The 17,545-nt window shown below is 34.5% G+C and overlaps 1 protein-coding gene across 6 annotated transcripts in view; it reads left to right on the top strand.

Annotated features, from left to right (window-relative positions):
• CPEB3 (cytoplasmic polyadenylation element binding protein 3) overlaps positions 1-17,545 on the top strand; it is a 99,889-nt gene that overhangs the window by 18,433 nt on the left and 63,911 nt on the right. For 5 of the 6 annotated variants that reach the window (XM_030031538.1, XM_030031535.2, XM_030031534.2 and 2 more), the window contains exon 3: positions 15,336-15,495. In XM_030031538.1, the coding sequence (XP_029887398.1) occupies positions 15,336-15,495 (160 nt within the window). The remainder of the gene's footprint in view (positions 1-15,335; positions 15,496-17,545) is intronic. The other variant, XM_041127487.1, reaches the window with a different exon arrangement.

Below are 17,545 nucleotides of genomic sequence, written 5' to 3'. Positions count from 1 at the left end.
TTAAATAAATTCAGGGAGAATGGAGTTTTCAGAAATATTAGCTAGAAATTTAGAAAATTTAACCAAGTGATAACTTGGTCTGAACATGCTGAACTGATTTTCTTTCCCCATCCCCACACCCAGCTTCCAGAATGTGTGACTTGGGATGGATTTTCACACAGATTGACAGAAAACCACTTCTGGCATAAAATGAAAAAAGCATTATGTCTTTAACATGGACGTTTTTAATATATATAATTTTCTTCTACATCATAATTGTAAGTGGATGTTCCAGTGAAATTCATCTTTCCTACATGGAAGAATTACTGCAAAGGTGTGCATCTTCACCCTAAAAAGTTACTTCTGGCAACACTGTAAGCAACTTAAAGTTGACCTTTTAATGAGAAATGTCAGGGAACTTTAGAAAGTGATGCTATCTATAATGTATTATGTTTCTGAATTAATCTCTTCTATATATGAGAAGGGCTCTTGAAAACAAAGAAAATCACCCACTGAAGCTTTCTTGGTTTTGTTGTCAGAGTGGTAAAGGGTTTTTTTTGTGAGTAATATTTATTTCCTAAAGGAAGTCTTTGGAATTATGGCTTCTTATGAAAGTTGCTAAAAATAAAACATAACAAACATTTTATTTTAAAACACTTGAATCGTAAAGTATTTTTTTGGATTAAATGAAAATTCATAATTCCTTGTTGGAAGTTGCTGCTTCATTCTGCTTGAAGCAATGGAAATGTTTTAGGCTCTTACTGCTGGTGTTTGTTAGTTATCATCAAGGGAAAAAAAAAAAAAGAAAAGGAAGGAGTTGTCATGTTTTCTTGAATGATTATGTAATTCCTACCTGATAAGAATTAAAAAGGCCAACCCAGTGATTTTGACTTGATTTCGAAGGATAAAGTTTAAATTGTCACTATACCATCAGTACTACTACATTATCACTACTGTCTAGTTTATTTACACTGTATGTGTAGGTAAACTAAATTTACAAACAGGAACTAGAACCACCAAACTAATTATATTTTTCTTCAATTTTTTGTTATTTTTCAAATTTAGGGGTTTTTTTTTTTCATTTATTTCTGTAATTCTCAAAGTTTTTGGTGGTTATGCTTAGTCTTTTGTGTGGTCTTAATGGAAAAAAAGCAATTTTTATGTATTTATGTGTATATTCTAAATCCTCACTACAATGGTGTGTGTGTTGAAGTGTGAATTGCAGGGGTTTCACTTTTTATGAAGTCTTTCTTAACATCATAAAAGGTCTCCTGGATGTTTCTTCAATCTTAAACTTACTATGCTTATCTTTTCCACTAACCTCAGATTTCTTCTGCCTCTGTCCTTATTAAAAAAACAAATAAATAAAAAATTGAAACCAAGTAAAAATTTTTTGTTTACAGTTTTTACTTTGCTGGTAAAATCAGTAATCATAATGATTTACTAAAACTTTCTCGCTGTCATCTAACTGTGAAATGCCGTTTAATTTTGGTTACATGTCATACAATGTATGTAACAAACAATTCTTACCCTGAAAGCCTTTAGACTGTTAAACAAAAAAAGGCATGGAATGGGTGAATAGTTTTGGAGCTTGTGCAAAGTATTATTGGACCATCTTCTCAGCTCAGCTATGCTGAATGTTATCCTTTATACATATATTTTTACTTTCACCCAGGATGGTGTTCTTTTATGGAACTTTAGATTTATTTTTTTTATGCCCTATTTCTACAATTGCTTTTTCTGATGATACGTAAAACAGTATTTTTTTAAAATATTTATATTTAGTTTGGATTATAAAGTTGCTCTATTAAATTAAATATCTAAGAACAATGCATTGCAAGATGGTCTGTTAAATGTTAATCATCTCAATTTTTCAAGCCTGCCTTCCACTGACATGACCATGACCATCCAGTCATTCTTTTTCTCTTTTCTATTTTTCTCTAACTTTCAAATTTTGCTATTTCTTTCCTATTAAGCCCCAAAAAGATTAAAAAAATCAGTCTTTCCACACCATCCAATTAAGTATTAAAAAGACAGTGTTAGGTTGAAAAAAAATTGACTGGAAACTTTGACCCTTATTTATAAGAAAGTACTTATGCTTTAGTTCAAGTAATGCGTTTTTCTCACGTTCAGTAATATTTTTAAATCTCATATGCAGGTATGACAAGCTCTTCTTGAATTGGTCCGGGCATTTCTTGTTTGTATATTACCGGTAGTGCATTGATTGAGGTCCAGGAGAGCTTGTATCTGCTTGGTTTTTTGGGCCTAGAATGTAAAAGACAGAAATCTAAACTTCTTTGTGAAGTTTATCATGTGTTAAGCAGCTGGAAATAAGGTAGAGAATTAGCAGCATGTGATAGACAATCATGAATTTTATATGACCTTATAGTAGTCAACAGATCATACTTCAGAAACCTTAAATCTAATATATTAAACTCCTACACTCCCAGTGGTCTCACATGAAAGTGTTTTCCAGACTACTAATCAGAGCTTTTTTAGGCAGATCCTTTAATGCAGTATTTTACTTTGTGAAGGAGATTTGTGAAAAGCATTAATGAATTAGCATGTAGGTAGCTAGTGTTACTACCATTTACTACATGATCTTTACAGTAACTGTATGTTTGTAAAGGGTTAATGAATGATTAATGTATTAACTGATTGTTAGGGTCCAGCACATTAACAGATGGCTTATAACCAAATCTAATACCATCTATGGATGTGCTTACTAACTGTTAAGATGTATAATAATCAAGTCTGTCAAATGTTTATAACATACTTTGTGGTTTTGAAATTTTCTTTAAACTACTTATAAAGATACCTTTTAGTTTTAAATTATGATTCCCATAACTGTCTGACCTAATATTTAATCTCGTTAAATAATTTTCTTACTCGTGTATTCTTTCTCGGATCATATTTTTTCTTCCTGCAACATTAAAAAAAAAAAAAAATTGAAAACTGTGAAACCTCTCACAGTAACTGACAGGGCTTTTCTTAAAATTCACAAAGCCCTAAGTAGCAGCAAACTGTGCAGTAGGAAGACTAAAGCAGAATAAGAGGGTGGAGGAAACAAAAGTCAGGGATAAGAAAAAGTAGGGTTTTTATAATACAAAATGAAAGTGAAGTTGTGACATTTTCCTATATGGTAATCCAAGATGACAATATACCCATTCACTTTCTGTGGATGAGAATTTCTGCAAATAAAATCTTGCAAACATTACACTGGGTTTGACATTTCAGTGGTAAGGGTCCTCAGCTTGGTAGCTCCTGCTACTTTTGGCTGCTAATAAATGAAGCTGTACCTGGGGCTTCTGATTAATAAAATCAACCATAATTGTCAGCAGAGTTTACAAGTAATGTTTTGATGCAAGCTTCTGTACACAGTCTTACCTCCCTTGCCTAAACAGGAACACGCTCTTCTGACATGGTTTTGCAAAGTAGAAATAGTAGATTACATATAGAACAATTTTTTCTTGTTAGGCAAGGGAGAAGTAACTGACGTCGTGTGCACCATTTAAAACTACTTGAAAATGGATTGTAGTAAATTTTACAGTTTGTTTGGAAGGCCTCACTTTCCAGACAAACTGGAAAGTTTTCTTGCTATCTCACTTACATAGTAGCCTTGTTTGAATATGAACTTGAACTGGTCAACGTTTCAAAATACAGCTCAGTCCTTGGCTCTGTTGGGCGTGTAGGGGAAGGGGAATAATTTAAAAGAATGAATGCAGTGAAAATAGCTTTTTTTATGAATACAGATATGAATAGATGCAAAAGGCAACCCTACTAGAAGTATAATTTTTCATACAACCTGTATGAAACAAATACAAAACAATGCAGTTTTGTTTACCTTTTCACACTTAACATCTATACTTGTGGTTTGTAATTGTCCAGAAATTAACTAGTAAACTCTTGTCTTTCTCCTTTCTGTGTCCTTCTTTCTGGTTGATGAGGTCCCAGTTTATAGTGAAAATTGAGTCCTTGAGGTCATGACCTTGTGGTTAGTGCTATTAAATATCATCCTGCTTTGCTGCAGTTCTTCAAATTAATTCAGTTCTTTCTGTATGATGAGCTGATCTCTGTATTGATGGTATCTTGTAAATATTATTAGTGTGTTCCTACTTTTAATAACCTATGTTATTGATAAAATTGGTCTCAAGATTTAAGAAACTCCATTATAACTTTTCTTTAGCAGATTTCACTGTTTAGCACTATCAGTTCTTTCCCTTTTTGTCATTTTCTTTACCTCAGTTGCACTAATTACCATTTCCCCCCTGCCTTTACATAGTTTGCTTGTAGCAAATGCTATACTGAAGTCCTTGTTAGATCAGCCATATCGTATTCTTTCAAGAACCAGAAATCATAGTTACCAGGATATTGCATCATTAACGTATGATGCTACTTTATCTCTACTTTGTATTTCTTAAAGAGAAGAAATCCTTGAATTTCAGTCATAAAAACTAGAAACAATGTTTGTCATCTATAGTTTCATATGCTGCTTCAGTTATTGCAGTTCTTTATTTTGCTGGTCAGATATATACAGTACTGACATGCTTACTTGGACTAGCTTTAGTTGCTCCACTAATGGTGCCTTACAGACTCTGGCTCCTTTTGATTACAGTGTTCACATGCAGCTGATGTCTGTTAGTGAATTGGATAGATGATATTGCTTTGTCTCTTACTGCTTACCTGTCTTTACTGTTTACCTTTGTTTACCTCATTTTCCCCTCTGTGTGTGAAGACCGATTATGGAGGCTACATTATTTTCTCATTACTTCTTCTGATAAGTTTTTGTTTAATTCTTTCATCAGTCTTGCTAGACTTTTTCCTAGACATTTGTTCAAGGTATTCACGTAGAACTTGTTACGGTTCCCCTGAATGTACTTAAGTGGCTGAACATCCTGGTTCTTTCCTTCTAGCAACATTTCTTAAGGTGCCTGTCAATCTTTATTACCTTGTACAAAAAAGGAAAATTCTGTTGCAAATCAGGTAGGCTTTTATCTCAAGACATTTTACCTGTCTGGAGCAATCTTTACTAAATTTGCCCAGTGCTAATCAGTTTAGCTCTTATAACGTAAAAGGAAAGCGTTTTTCTTGATTCTATGAGTATCCTTTCCAATTTGAGGTGTTAACATAAAGAAGGCTTACTTTTGGTTAATTGCCTGTTCATACATTTACTTGTATATCTTGAATGTGACTTCTGAATTATTTTAATTCATTAAATCCAAATGTGCAGCAATAATTTGAATGCATAACACCTAACTGACAACACAAAAATGCTTATGGCTTCTTCTCTTCCAAGAGGAAGAAATATCCTTTTAAGGGTTTTAACATAAGTATTCAGGCACCTTGTACATGAGACAGTTGTTCTTTTCCTCATATCCTGTATGCCTTTCAGCCCCTTAGGTAATAAAAGATGCAAGTATGCATAGTGTGATTCAGTTACTATTTTAATATATTTATTATATGAAATAATATATTTTAATGTATTAATTTTGAATTTGTTATTAAACTGAAATATTTCATTCATGGGATGATTCCGTACTTGCAACTGGAAAAATTCCTTCTTTGTTTACAAAATTTGATCTGAAATGGAATTGCTTGCATATAATTGATTTGAAGAGTTGCTTCTAATTAAAACATAATTTGGGGCTGGGTTTTCTTTTCCTCCACTTCTGCCCTTCCTTCCTCTAAGTGGAGCTTGATGCTATGAGTAGTCTTTGGATTGCTGCTCTCTGCTGTTTGCCACCTGTTCAGTTGCATATATGCAGCCTTTGGTAACTTTGAAGCTGGTAAAATAGTTAATAGCAAATATTCTTAAATTAAAATTTCTAACATAATGACACTTTAGGAAAAAGATTGCCTCGTATCCCAGTGGCTATACAGGAGTCCTCAACTCATGTCTAGAAGTAGGTGCACAGCTTGAGAGAGCCTGTAGTCCTCTTTTGCTTATGACTAGGTGGCTGTGACAGCTTGGGATTCTATGATAGATGATGTCCTTGATGAAGTCCCAGGATGGAGAACATTTGCTGCCTAACTATTCTCAATCCCTATTAGGAAGAAGGTGGCAGAGTGGATTTTTTTATGTGTACCTCTATAGTAGGTTTTAAATTCTTGTGCCACAATTTGTCATGCATATTAATCATGCTGTAATAATATAAAGTTAGGACTTGGACAACTTACACAAGTAATTTTAGTGATTAAAAGCATATGGTAGCTAATAGGTTAAACATTTTCTTTAAATCCTGCTGGATGCAAAGTGACATCACACTGAAAAGGTCACCTCCTTATCTTCCCTGGGAGCTGTTTTTCACTGAGAGTGTTTGTGGCCTGGTTTAGGTCTGTGTATAAATATTGGTAAATGACCCCACTTCCCCGCCAACCCCACCGAACAACTATTTCCGCTATACGTAACATTTTCTTGGTTTCCTTTTAGAAGTAAAGGGCTATATTGGCATTAAAATGAAAAAATTACTGTCCTCTCTGAGGGTAGTTTTCCAAACCAGTAGGTGAAGATCTTGTCCTGTACGAACAGATGAAATGTCTTATCCCTTTTTGGTTGAGATACCTGTCTGGAGTTCTGGCACCTACAAGCTGTTTTACTCAGGAGGCACTATTTCCTGAGCACAACGGAAGTGGAACAGGAGCCTGACTTGAAATATGCCAATTAGGTATTATTTTAGTCACATTGTTCTTAAAAGCATGATGAGTTTGGTTGAGAGACGGTATTTTGTTTGTCATAAGACTTAAACATTTCAGTGACACTTTTTTTTTTGACCTTACCAATATATCCCATGTCACTGAGATCAGTAACCATACACAAAACCACGGTTTCTTTTTCAGAGAAACCCTTGAGATTCCTTTACTGTGGTGGCCATAGTAAATGAAGCTACTGGGCAATAGTGCTCAGACATCTGTTTGACAGTTATTACTTGTATTCTTTTCTATCTCCCATTTTGTCTCATTATCCTATAATATCATGAGACAGACTGCTCCTATTGTAAATCTTTCTGAGACAATATCTTCCTTATACAATATGTCTCCACTGTCTTTTACATTATGTGGTCCAGACTGTGAAGCGTGATCATTCAGATCCTTTTATGCTGTAGCATCCCCAATACTCCCTTCTCCTCTGTTTGAAGTCTTTGCATCTTTGTAGTGCTTTCATTTTGTGATCTGAGGTTTGCACTTGTGCTGATTTAGCTGGCGAGGTGTTCTTAGGTGAATGTTAGTTTTTCCTTGCTATGGTACATAGGCATCATTCTACTGAACAGAGTGGTAGAAGCCCAAAGGTAACTTATAAGTGTTGAACTCTTGCACAGCAGGCCAATGAACCAGTTAAATTATGTCATTTTAATAGCTCAAGGGTATAATGAATGGCCTTGTAAATTCTACTGCTGACACTGTTTTTTTTCCACTTGCTTGTTTTTGTGAATTGATGATCATCTTGGGTGTAACTACTTTAATCCTATACTTTAAAAGTGTTAGAGCCGTTTGTTACTGGAATCAGTAACTATAATAGAAAGTGGATACATCAGCTTTTTGAGAGGCATTCATTAGCAGGACTGATGTGCAGATTTTTATCTAAAGCATCATGTTGAACAAAATATGACTAAACATAAATCCTGTCAGTGAGTGCTCAGTCAGTTGTAATGTCTGCAGATCATTCCCTACAGTAGTGTAATGGGTGTAAGAATAATAGCTGTTTTGTAGATTCCTTTGATTTTTTTGGTTGTTGTGGGGGTTTTGTTTGTTTGGGGTTTTTAAACATATTGTCTAATTGTTTTGATGGCAAAAGGAACATGTTTGAAATATTAAGTGTATTAGATTTCTGTTTGCTGGTAATGAACAATGTTCCCTACTGGAGCATTAGGTTAGGTGATTTCAGCATTTGACTAGGTGGTTTACTTTCTTTGAATATGAGGTGGAGAAATAACACTAGTGATCATGTAACTAGTACGCTTGGCATATTATAAAAGTCTGTATTGGAAGAATAGCTAAGGGTGCTTCAAAGAACACAATAAGTAGGCTATTGCTTAGTAAGGCTCTGATGAATGAACAATATAATATAGAACAAGATATATATATTTATTTATATATATATATATATTTTTTTATCCAGTAGAGACATATTGTGGTTTGTTGCCTGCAACTCCAAAACATGAATTGTCTAAACCAGGGAAACAGTTAATGTATTTCTCTCAGTCTGCCCTGTAGCTACCACCTCTATTTAGCACAAGGCAGGGTAAATTCTATTACTTTCTTCCCTGCAGTTTGCAAGCAAATACTGAATATTCAGTAACTTGTCAAGATATTCTCTTTAAGTGATTAAGCCAAGTCTTATGGCTATAAAGCCTGAACATTTTTATATATATTTTGAGCATGTATTGTGTACAAAAAGGAAATCTCATCTTAACTGTGAAGTAAAATGACCTTTAAACTGAATAATATAATTTGTATTGGTTTTTGTAATTCTATATAAAGCCTGTTGTATCTCTTCCTATTTCTGTGCTTTTTAGTTCATTTGGAAGTAAAAATTAGAAACATTTCACTGAAAGATTTTAGGGTTTTTGTAACATTTTAGAACTCAGAATTTATAAAGGGGTAAAGTCTGAATACAACCTTTACCTTTGTGGAAAAATTGCTTGGGTAGGTCAAGTTTTCAAGGCTTTTGGATTCAATCTGTGTTCTTGCATGTTAGCTATAAAACTTTATATAACACAGGCAAGATGATTAAATATCATTAACTAGAGTTCTGAAATGTTATTTTTCAAATTATATGGAAATGTTTCCATATTCTATATACAATTAGATATTGTTTTATATTTGTATTAAACTTCCCTATTTTTCTTAGAAGCTTTTTGAACAAGCTTGAAAAAATTCACCTTTTGCCCAGTAAACTTCTGAACACCTACAAAAGTAAAATGTGCTACAGCTGGTAGTGAGAAAAGACAAATGTATGAAAAGTCAATGTGTTTCTTCTGTGGGCATTCCAAGAGCAATAATAATGTAAGAAAACATTCCCCTTTTTGTTCCAGTAAAGGAACATAATAAATCTGGCTTAGTTTAATACTATCCAAAATTAACTGGAAAGATCAAAAAAGAAAGTGGAATTAAAATAAAATTCCATTAAGACTTAATACTAGTAGCTCTGCTGTAATGTTCTTTATCATGGGGATAGACAAATTTACCCTATTTTTCCCTCCTACCTACATTTCATGCTTTCTTATTTGTTTTGCTTTCTTTTATATTTTCATGACATCCAATATAAGGAAAAAATTACTGAAATTTCTGGTTATTCTAGTTCTGCATGCATCTGTGTTGTCAGTCATGTTGTTATTGGCAGCATTCAAGCACCAAGCTGCAAAGGAAGTAACACTTCCTATTTACAGTTTTTTGATTCTGTTGCAAAGCGATCATTTTACTTTACCATGGGACCATATTCCTTACATGTCCTATCTTTTGAAAGATTTTTTTTTTTAAACTTTACTGAGAATGCAAGTGGGATTGCATCACAACTGAAGCTGCTAGGAGCTAAAGACTGCTCAGTGAGTATTTAGAGCTTGCTGTATGTGATCATTCATGTGCACCGTCATGGCAGATTGAGCATGTCCCAAGCCGAACTTCTGTAATACTTTTTTTGCAGTTGTTGTTTTTGCTGCTTTGGATTGGGAGCACTGTTGGAACACTGTTTATTACCAGCAAACTGGAGCAAGACAAACTTGTTTTCCTTGTGTTCTTAGTAATAACCCCTGCTGCAGGTGCTAGAAGAGAGTGAGTGAGCCCAGTTTAAAATAGTGCTGGCATTTTACCCTGTATTTATTCAAAGCTGTGCTTCCATTGACTTCAGCTTTAGTTGGCAATACTTAGCAATCCTGTGCAGCCAAATCCAGGCTTATGTCAGGAACAGAAGAATGAAACACAGCAGTGACCACAGTGAAGATGTCTGCACTGATAGGAAAGTTGTTTAAGCCGTAAGGATTTTAGCCATTCCCCAGGATCTCATCCCTTTCTTCTGATCAAAATACTACGTGTAATGTCCCAGAATTTAGTAAGTAAAAAACACTGAGACTTCTGTGAGCCTAACTGGAGTTTTGGTGTTCTCCTGGAAACAGTTAATAGTTCACTGAATGGAGGCCATCTTGTTGCTCGGCAGAGTTGGGCTGCATTGTGCCACATACTGGTGCAGGAAGCTTGAAAATCTACAGCAGCATGAAAATGTAGAACAATTAAATAAATTAGCGAAACTGAGATATTGTTCAGAATATAGGAAGCTTGGAAGCTGAATAGGAAGTCAGTTAGCAGATGGACTGAAATATATAGACCCAGGGAAATATATCTTTGGAAGGGTTGAGGCACCTGAGGTTTTGCTGCTTGCATACTGAAAAATAGGCAGATCAGGTGTATCTCTCAATTCGATGTGTGTTTTATGGTACAGGTGCAGATGACCATACCAACAAGGATTCAACACATGCAGAAATACATTGTTAGGGATTTTGAGTATGGATAGTGGCTAGGCTTGGGCAACATGTGCTAGATTCCTGACATGCCTTCTCAGGGCAAAACTTTTCACTTTGTGACTGTAGTTTAATCAGTTGATGGTCAAGTGTCTCTACTGCTGTAATCCTCTGCAGAGACAGAAGAAAAAGATAAGCTTCAGTTTTTGGAGCAAGGTGCATGTTGTCCATGTCTCCGCTATGGGATATGTTGGTCATTTCCTTTTTTAGTTCATTAGTTCCAATTACTTAGGGCTACTTGTTCAAGCTGAAAGAGATAGTGAGCAAACCAGGCTGTATTAAGGTCCACTTACCACCTATTATGGCCCTAGCTATAGATCTGGTCTTGGCTTTGTCATCCATACTGTAGTCATATATTCTATCATCATTATTTACCTATCCCTCTTACCAGTAAAGACATGGTTTGTCTATCTATTGGGAGGGAACTGAAGTAGTGCTAGGTATGCCTTGCCCTTACATGCCCATGCTCTGAGTCTGAGGGGGGCAGGACAAAGCACACCACATTACAGGGTATGACAAAGGGAAAAAGTTCTTTTGATTTCAAATTATAAACACACATGTAAATTACATACTTCAGGTACTGCTAAGTGATCTTTGTTTCATAATTAAGATAACTTTAAGAATGTCTTCTCCCCTCCTGGAATTTGCTGACACACTGATTACACCCCAGCCGTCTCCTGGAATAAGTAACACAGGCATCTGTCCTAGAGATAAACAGACCTCTTCAAAGCACTGTTTTGATTCATTCCTGGAGCTGGTTCACTATGCGTATTGGATAGAGACTGGAGACCTCTGAAAAATTATTATGGTTGTATAATTAAAGACTACCATAATACATATGCACAAAATTGTAAAATGCAGTAGAATGCAAATTATTGTATTTTCTCATTTTATTTTAGTGTCTTGACTTCGCAGTTCTTTTTTGGCAAAGTTACTGGGTTTTGTTTTTTTTCTTTTTTTTTTTCTTTTTTTTTTTTTAGTTGGTTTTTGGGGTGTTTTTTTGTTTGTTTTTTTAAATTAACAGGCAGATTATAGGCACTGTGTTTTGTGATTTTTTTTTAATCAGCCTTACAGGTAAGATATTTAAAGGTAGAAAGTTGAGAGCCAACTTCAACTGAAGGTCTGTTTCACTTTGTGATCCTTCAAAAATCTTATCCTGCATATGTGTTTGTGATTTTTCACTATGGTTTACATACATAATTTGAGGAAGTCTATGTCATGGATGAATGTATAGATAACAACCAAGGGCTGGGATTTAAAGTTCCGAGACCCATATCTTTTCTAAGAGTTGTTATTACTAAGCTGTTTTTCTTTCTTTCAAGACTAGAGTATTGTAAGAACTGAAATAGGCTGCCATATATACTAGCAGCTAAAAAGGAAGGAGCTGCTGTCTGTACACAGCAAAAGTACAATCCAACATGGGCAGGCTGTACTTAATCTTTTGGTAGCTTAATGATTGCTGCGTAGCCAAAGGCAGTGCCTTGTAGCTGGAGATTTCTCTTTTATCCATAATGTAGTTTATCTAAGTTGGTCTTAGGATCTTTGTCTTCTCTGGAAGGTCCTAGCAGGTTTTCCAGACTTGCTGGATTTTCAGACTTCTTTTCCAAGTTTTTTATTCTGCTTTATCATTCTGTATTTTATATTTTGATTTCCATTCATGGTCCTAGTCCCAGAACTTCCTTGCAAAGTTCTCATGTGCTACTAAGGACCTTTATGAATTGTTTCTGTTGTTGGGATTGTTTGGCAGTAGATCGGTAGCTTGTGGAAACAAAGCAAAAAGCAAATGTGGGAGATGGAACAGTATCAGTTCACAAAACCAGGAGAACCTGTTCATGCTGAGAAACAAGAAAACATCATCCGGTGCATGTGTGTGCAGAAGCACCAGGCTTCTTGGAAGAAATTGCTGAATTTAGGAAACAATCTTCAAATCTGCTGAGTACAAATTAATTAGTACTGAAATGAAAGCTACTAAGAAAAATGGTAGTAGCCCTTTTACTTAGGAGCTAGAATGTTAGCCCTGACTTGTTTGTTTTATCACCCACACTACAAAATCTGTAGTCAGCATGCGTTATACTTATGCACATGCCACAATATACTCGTAAAAATCTGTTGTGTCTAAATTTCCTTTACTTGATTTAGCTTGCTCAAGTACTATAGTGGGAAGTGTTATAATTGCCTAGGTAAAGGGTTTTGATCAAATTGATCTTCCTGTGGCCAATGTAGGTCTAATTTAATCTTGAAAATATATCGCAGGTTTGTAAGCCCCTTAAAAGGTTAGAAAGATCTTGCGTTCTAGCAAACCTTGCCTTCGATGCTATGATTTTTTTCTCCCTTTTTTTCACATATGACCATGTGCACAGCTCCTTGGGAAGCTTTAGAACAAAGTAGGACCTCCCGGGGATTTGCTGCTATAGTAGCATACTTAAAATATAACATACATATGTTAATAAAGGACAACTAAATTAAATTTGTAGGCTGTGTCCGCTTCTGAACTCACTCCTTCCGGCCTCTAAAACTGTAATCTCAGGCATGTTTAAAGCTGGAATAAACTATCATTGTGGCAAAAGCAGCAGTTCTGCCCTTTTGCTGTCCTGCCGGTGTTGGTTTTGCCAGCTCAGGTCTGCTACAGCTATATAGTAATCCAGATCAGGGGACTGATCTGACTGAAAAATACTTCCCCACCCCTATTTAGGACACAAGCTGTATCTTTGCTTTCATATTTTCTCTTCAAAAAGGTGCCATAGTTCTGTACTGTAACACCTGGCCTCCTTACATGCTCACAGTACAGGTATTTAAAAGAAACAAATGGAAAAAGGTGGCTAAAATTCTTGCTTTAAGGGAATAATATAGATCCTCTTTAATCAAGTTACTAATATATCACAAGAATGGAATTTTTTTTACATCCAAGTTACACTTTTTCTTTTCAATCTAGCCTTGCATTTTTTTTAAGGAAGTGCATATGAAATAAAACAAACTCTTCTCTCCTACTACATATTACTAAGCAGTGGGTTGTTTTAACCAAAATAAATTTTTCTGTTAGAAAAAAATTACTTCAGGGGTTGTTTTTTTTTTTGGTTTGGGTTTTGGTTTGGGTTTTTTTTGTACACCACACCCCCCCCTCCCCCGATCTATTTTAGATTTCCTGGGCATAAATTTTTATATTCCATATGTACTGATCCACTTGGGTAGGTGAACAAGTACTTTTTTAAATACAGTATACAAATGGTGGCATTCTAAGCAGCTGTAGAAGACAAAAATCATCAATAATGGAAACTGAGAATCAGTGGGCTCATTTGAACTTTAGTGCTTAGTATAGCTTCTAACAGAAATCAAGTATTATTCTTTGGACATCATGTTTGACTACCAAAAAATGCTCAATATATGAAATAAATTTATGAAGAAAGTAATGCTAGTCCACTTACAGAAAATACATTAGCATGTTGGAGAAGGGAAGTTGGATCTTCAGTTTCGAGTAGATAGACTGTGGGAACATGAGATTTTTGGCAGTAAGATCTGTATTTCAGAGCTTTCAGTAACAGCAAACTTTTAATAACGTGTATTTATTTAAATTCCAGAACAGGAATATTAAAATAAAGCTTAATTATACCAGTGAACTAATTCTGTCCTTTAATTTTATTTAAAGACAACCTAAGAAAAAGAGGGTTCAAGAGAAATAATACTTATTAATGCAAAATTTTTGTTATATTTTCTATGGATACCGCTGCTTCTTGTCTGAAGATTTTAAATTTTATTCTTTCAAGCAAGAAGATTATCTTGTAGTAACCAGCATGAGAAAAACATTGTTCCAGGAATTTTTGGGGCATGTTACAATGAAGGTTTCAGTTTGCACAGTAGAATGTTATACCACTCTTTATTAATTGTAGCATAATACAGTGTACAAAGAAAAATTGCTATCTTTTATATATTTGTACTTTACTTTTTTTTTATGATAGCGATAAGAATAAGAAAATTCATGTTTTTTAGAAACTGTCTGACTACAAGGGGCTGTTCTGTTATGCCGTCCCATTGTGTACGGTACTGTAGATACACGGGCATGGGTAGATTGTTCCCTCCATAAGATTGTTCCTGAACTTTGAAACTAGTTATTTTTATAGGCCTGCTAAAGGTTGTTTGTGGTTAGGGTTTTTTTTTTTCTTTTTCCCTTTTACTTAAAAGAACAGAAGCTAAACTACAGTGAATTAAAAATGAGAGATTCAAACAATACAAACCAACCCTTCCTCAGGTTTTTGAGTGCCCTAGTGTGAAAGTGTTGCATATCCTATCTTGCTTTTTGTTTTGTTTTGCATCTAGTGTACTTCTCTTAAACCTCTGAGATTCATGTTAGACATCTGAAATATTACTTTGTACTTTCTGGAACAGCAGTGCCTGCTGGCATCTCATGCATTGCTTGCTTCTGCTTTGATGTTAAGGTAGCTCCATGATAGAAGGCAGATGATGAAGCTGTAAAAAAAAAATAAAAAAATCTGTGAACTCTGAAACAATTTTACTTCTCTAGTGTAAACTTCAATATTGCTTTACTTCTAAGTTCTTATTTAAATGATAATGCTTAGAATTAACTATTGTTTGTATGTATATTTTTACAATTGTTAAAAAGCCTCTCTGCATAGCTGTACTGGTGAAAGCAGCAGTTGCAAAATGAAGGGTATAATTTTAACAACTGTAGGCTTATATTCATCAAATTTTTTTGTAATATAAGAAGTTCCATCAAGAAGAAATGTAGAATTGGATGCTGGAGTTTTATAAAATAAGAAATAAGCCTGTGTTAGAAAGTGATTTTTTTCTATAACAGTCTTTCTTTCCTTTTTTGTTTTTTTTTTCTTCTAGGACCGGAATAGGCCCTATGACACTTTTAACTTGCACTCTTTGGAAAATTCCTTAATGGATATGATAAGGACTGATCATGAGCCTCTGAAAGGTAAACACTACCCTCCCAGTGGCCCACCAATGAGTTTCGCTGATATAATGTGGAGGAATCATTTTACAGGTTAGGAATATTCATATGTCCATGCTTGCTTGGTGTTTAAACAAAAATCAGCTTTTCAGTATTGCTATAAACTTTTTGCTAATGAATGAGTTGTCAGTTATGTAAAACTTCTGTTTTCACATCTTAAGATAATCATCTCTACTGTAGGAAGATAAGGTGAAATGTGTATACATTTATTATAAGTGCACAATCATAATATTATCTAACTGGCATTTCTGAAACTTGGTTTTGTGTATGAGCAAATTGCACAGTTGGGTCTCCTGCTGCAGTCACTCAGTTCAGAAAATGTGTAGTGCAACTAGAGTCCAATTGTTATGTTCAATATCTTATTCAAAGTTAATAGTGCTCTTATTTTTGGATCATCAGCTAGGATACAGGGTTTTAAAACAACTGTATTGGGCTTACTATCTACAGTTGTTTCAGGATTCTTTTAAGAAAAAGTATCTTAATTTGGATTTCAAATTGTTAGGGGGAGCCAAAAACTATTAGATGTTGTTATGTGCTGGGAAAATTTTTATTATTTACGCTACTAAACTGTGTTTGTTCAACCAGGTGTAGTATTGGAGATTAAACCATTTCTAATACTTAGCTGATACTGAGTAGTGAAAGGTTGTGGCAACATTTCAATGAACAAATCTTCCTGATCGACCTGCATACTCCTCTGTCTTAATCTTTCATTGGTTAAGTTAAAAAATAGGTACATATTCTTGCTCACATGCATTCTTGCTGACTTTGAAGACTGAAGCTATTAGTAAGCCATATACAAAGGAAGTATTGAATTAGAAATGATTCTCAGACTCTAAGAAGTCAGGACACTGGAAGTGGTAGAAAAGAAATTTAGTTGTGTATGGCATATCCTATGCTAATGCTTATATACGTACTTTTCTGATATCATGATTGCCTTGTTTGCTCCCCTACCCATTTATATATTACAGGTGGAAAAATATTTTTTCTTGGTCTAAGGTTCTGTGCCTTTTTCACCATCTTTCTGGGTGCAGAGGGTTTTTGCAACCATACCGAACTGAGTTGTGTACTCTCAGCTCTCTTAACCTGTGCTTTCCACTATTATCTTGAAATTTGCTGTGCTATAGCCTTCATGTGTCTTTAACCATTTTTCAGCTGTCTAAAATGGCAAGAAATACTCTCATGTCTATTCTGATCATGGTCCTCCAAAGTAAGTGTTAACCTAAACTTTTAAAAAACAAGCTCAACAAAATTGAGATTTCTACTGGATGTACATTTCGTATGGCTGGTATTTAAAAAAAAAAAAAAAACCCAAACCCCGAGTTGCTAGTAAGTAGATTTAAGTATTTATTGTATCTCATTAAATGTATTATAATCTAACTAAAACTCCATGGTTTTTTTAAATCAATATTTATATAAATTTACAAATTGAGACTAGTTTCTTAAAGACTGAATTTCCATATGAGCCTGAGTGTGGGGAAAAAAAGAGAAAGATTGGATTAGAAATTGTATTACTCTAGAAAAAGACTTTAACATCATACAAGTGCAATTTTGCTTATACTTTTATTATTGTCTCTTTGTAACCATTTAAAAATGTTTTTTGATCAGAATATTAGCACATAAAATAATAACAGGTACAAATCTTTAATTCTTTTGTGTCATTGGGTCATTCTGTCAAGAATAGTTTCCAATACTTAGCTGAGCTTAGTCTATGTAAATGTTGCAAGTAGCATATTCCACAGCTGCACCTGAGTGTCATAATACTATTTAATATTGGTGTTTTGCATGAGGTAGAAATGAAATTTTTGGTTTCATTAAGCATCTTCATGCTTTTCAAGAAAAGTATCCTTTCCAAAACAAACAATTTTTTCATCTCTACTAGGTTATGAATATATGTAGGAGACTGATTTACATGGACATTTGAAAGCAGTAGGAACTGTTTCCCTCTGCTCAAAAAGTAAAATCAAAGAGTTGGATATTAATTGTAAAGTTTGAGTTGATCTTTTCCATTCGCTAGTGGGACTGTTAGCTTTACATTTTCTTACAAACATTTCTGTCACTTACTGGATGTGCTCATTTTATCTTG

Source organism: Aquila chrysaetos, chromosome 11 (genome assembly GCF_900496995.4).
Source record: "Aquila chrysaetos chrysaetos chromosome 11, bAquChr1.4, whole genome shotgun sequence".
Classification (NCBI taxonomy): domain Eukaryota; kingdom Metazoa; phylum Chordata; class Aves; order Accipitriformes; family Accipitridae; genus Aquila; species Aquila chrysaetos.
This window is presented reverse-complemented; position numbering and strand designations above follow the sequence as displayed.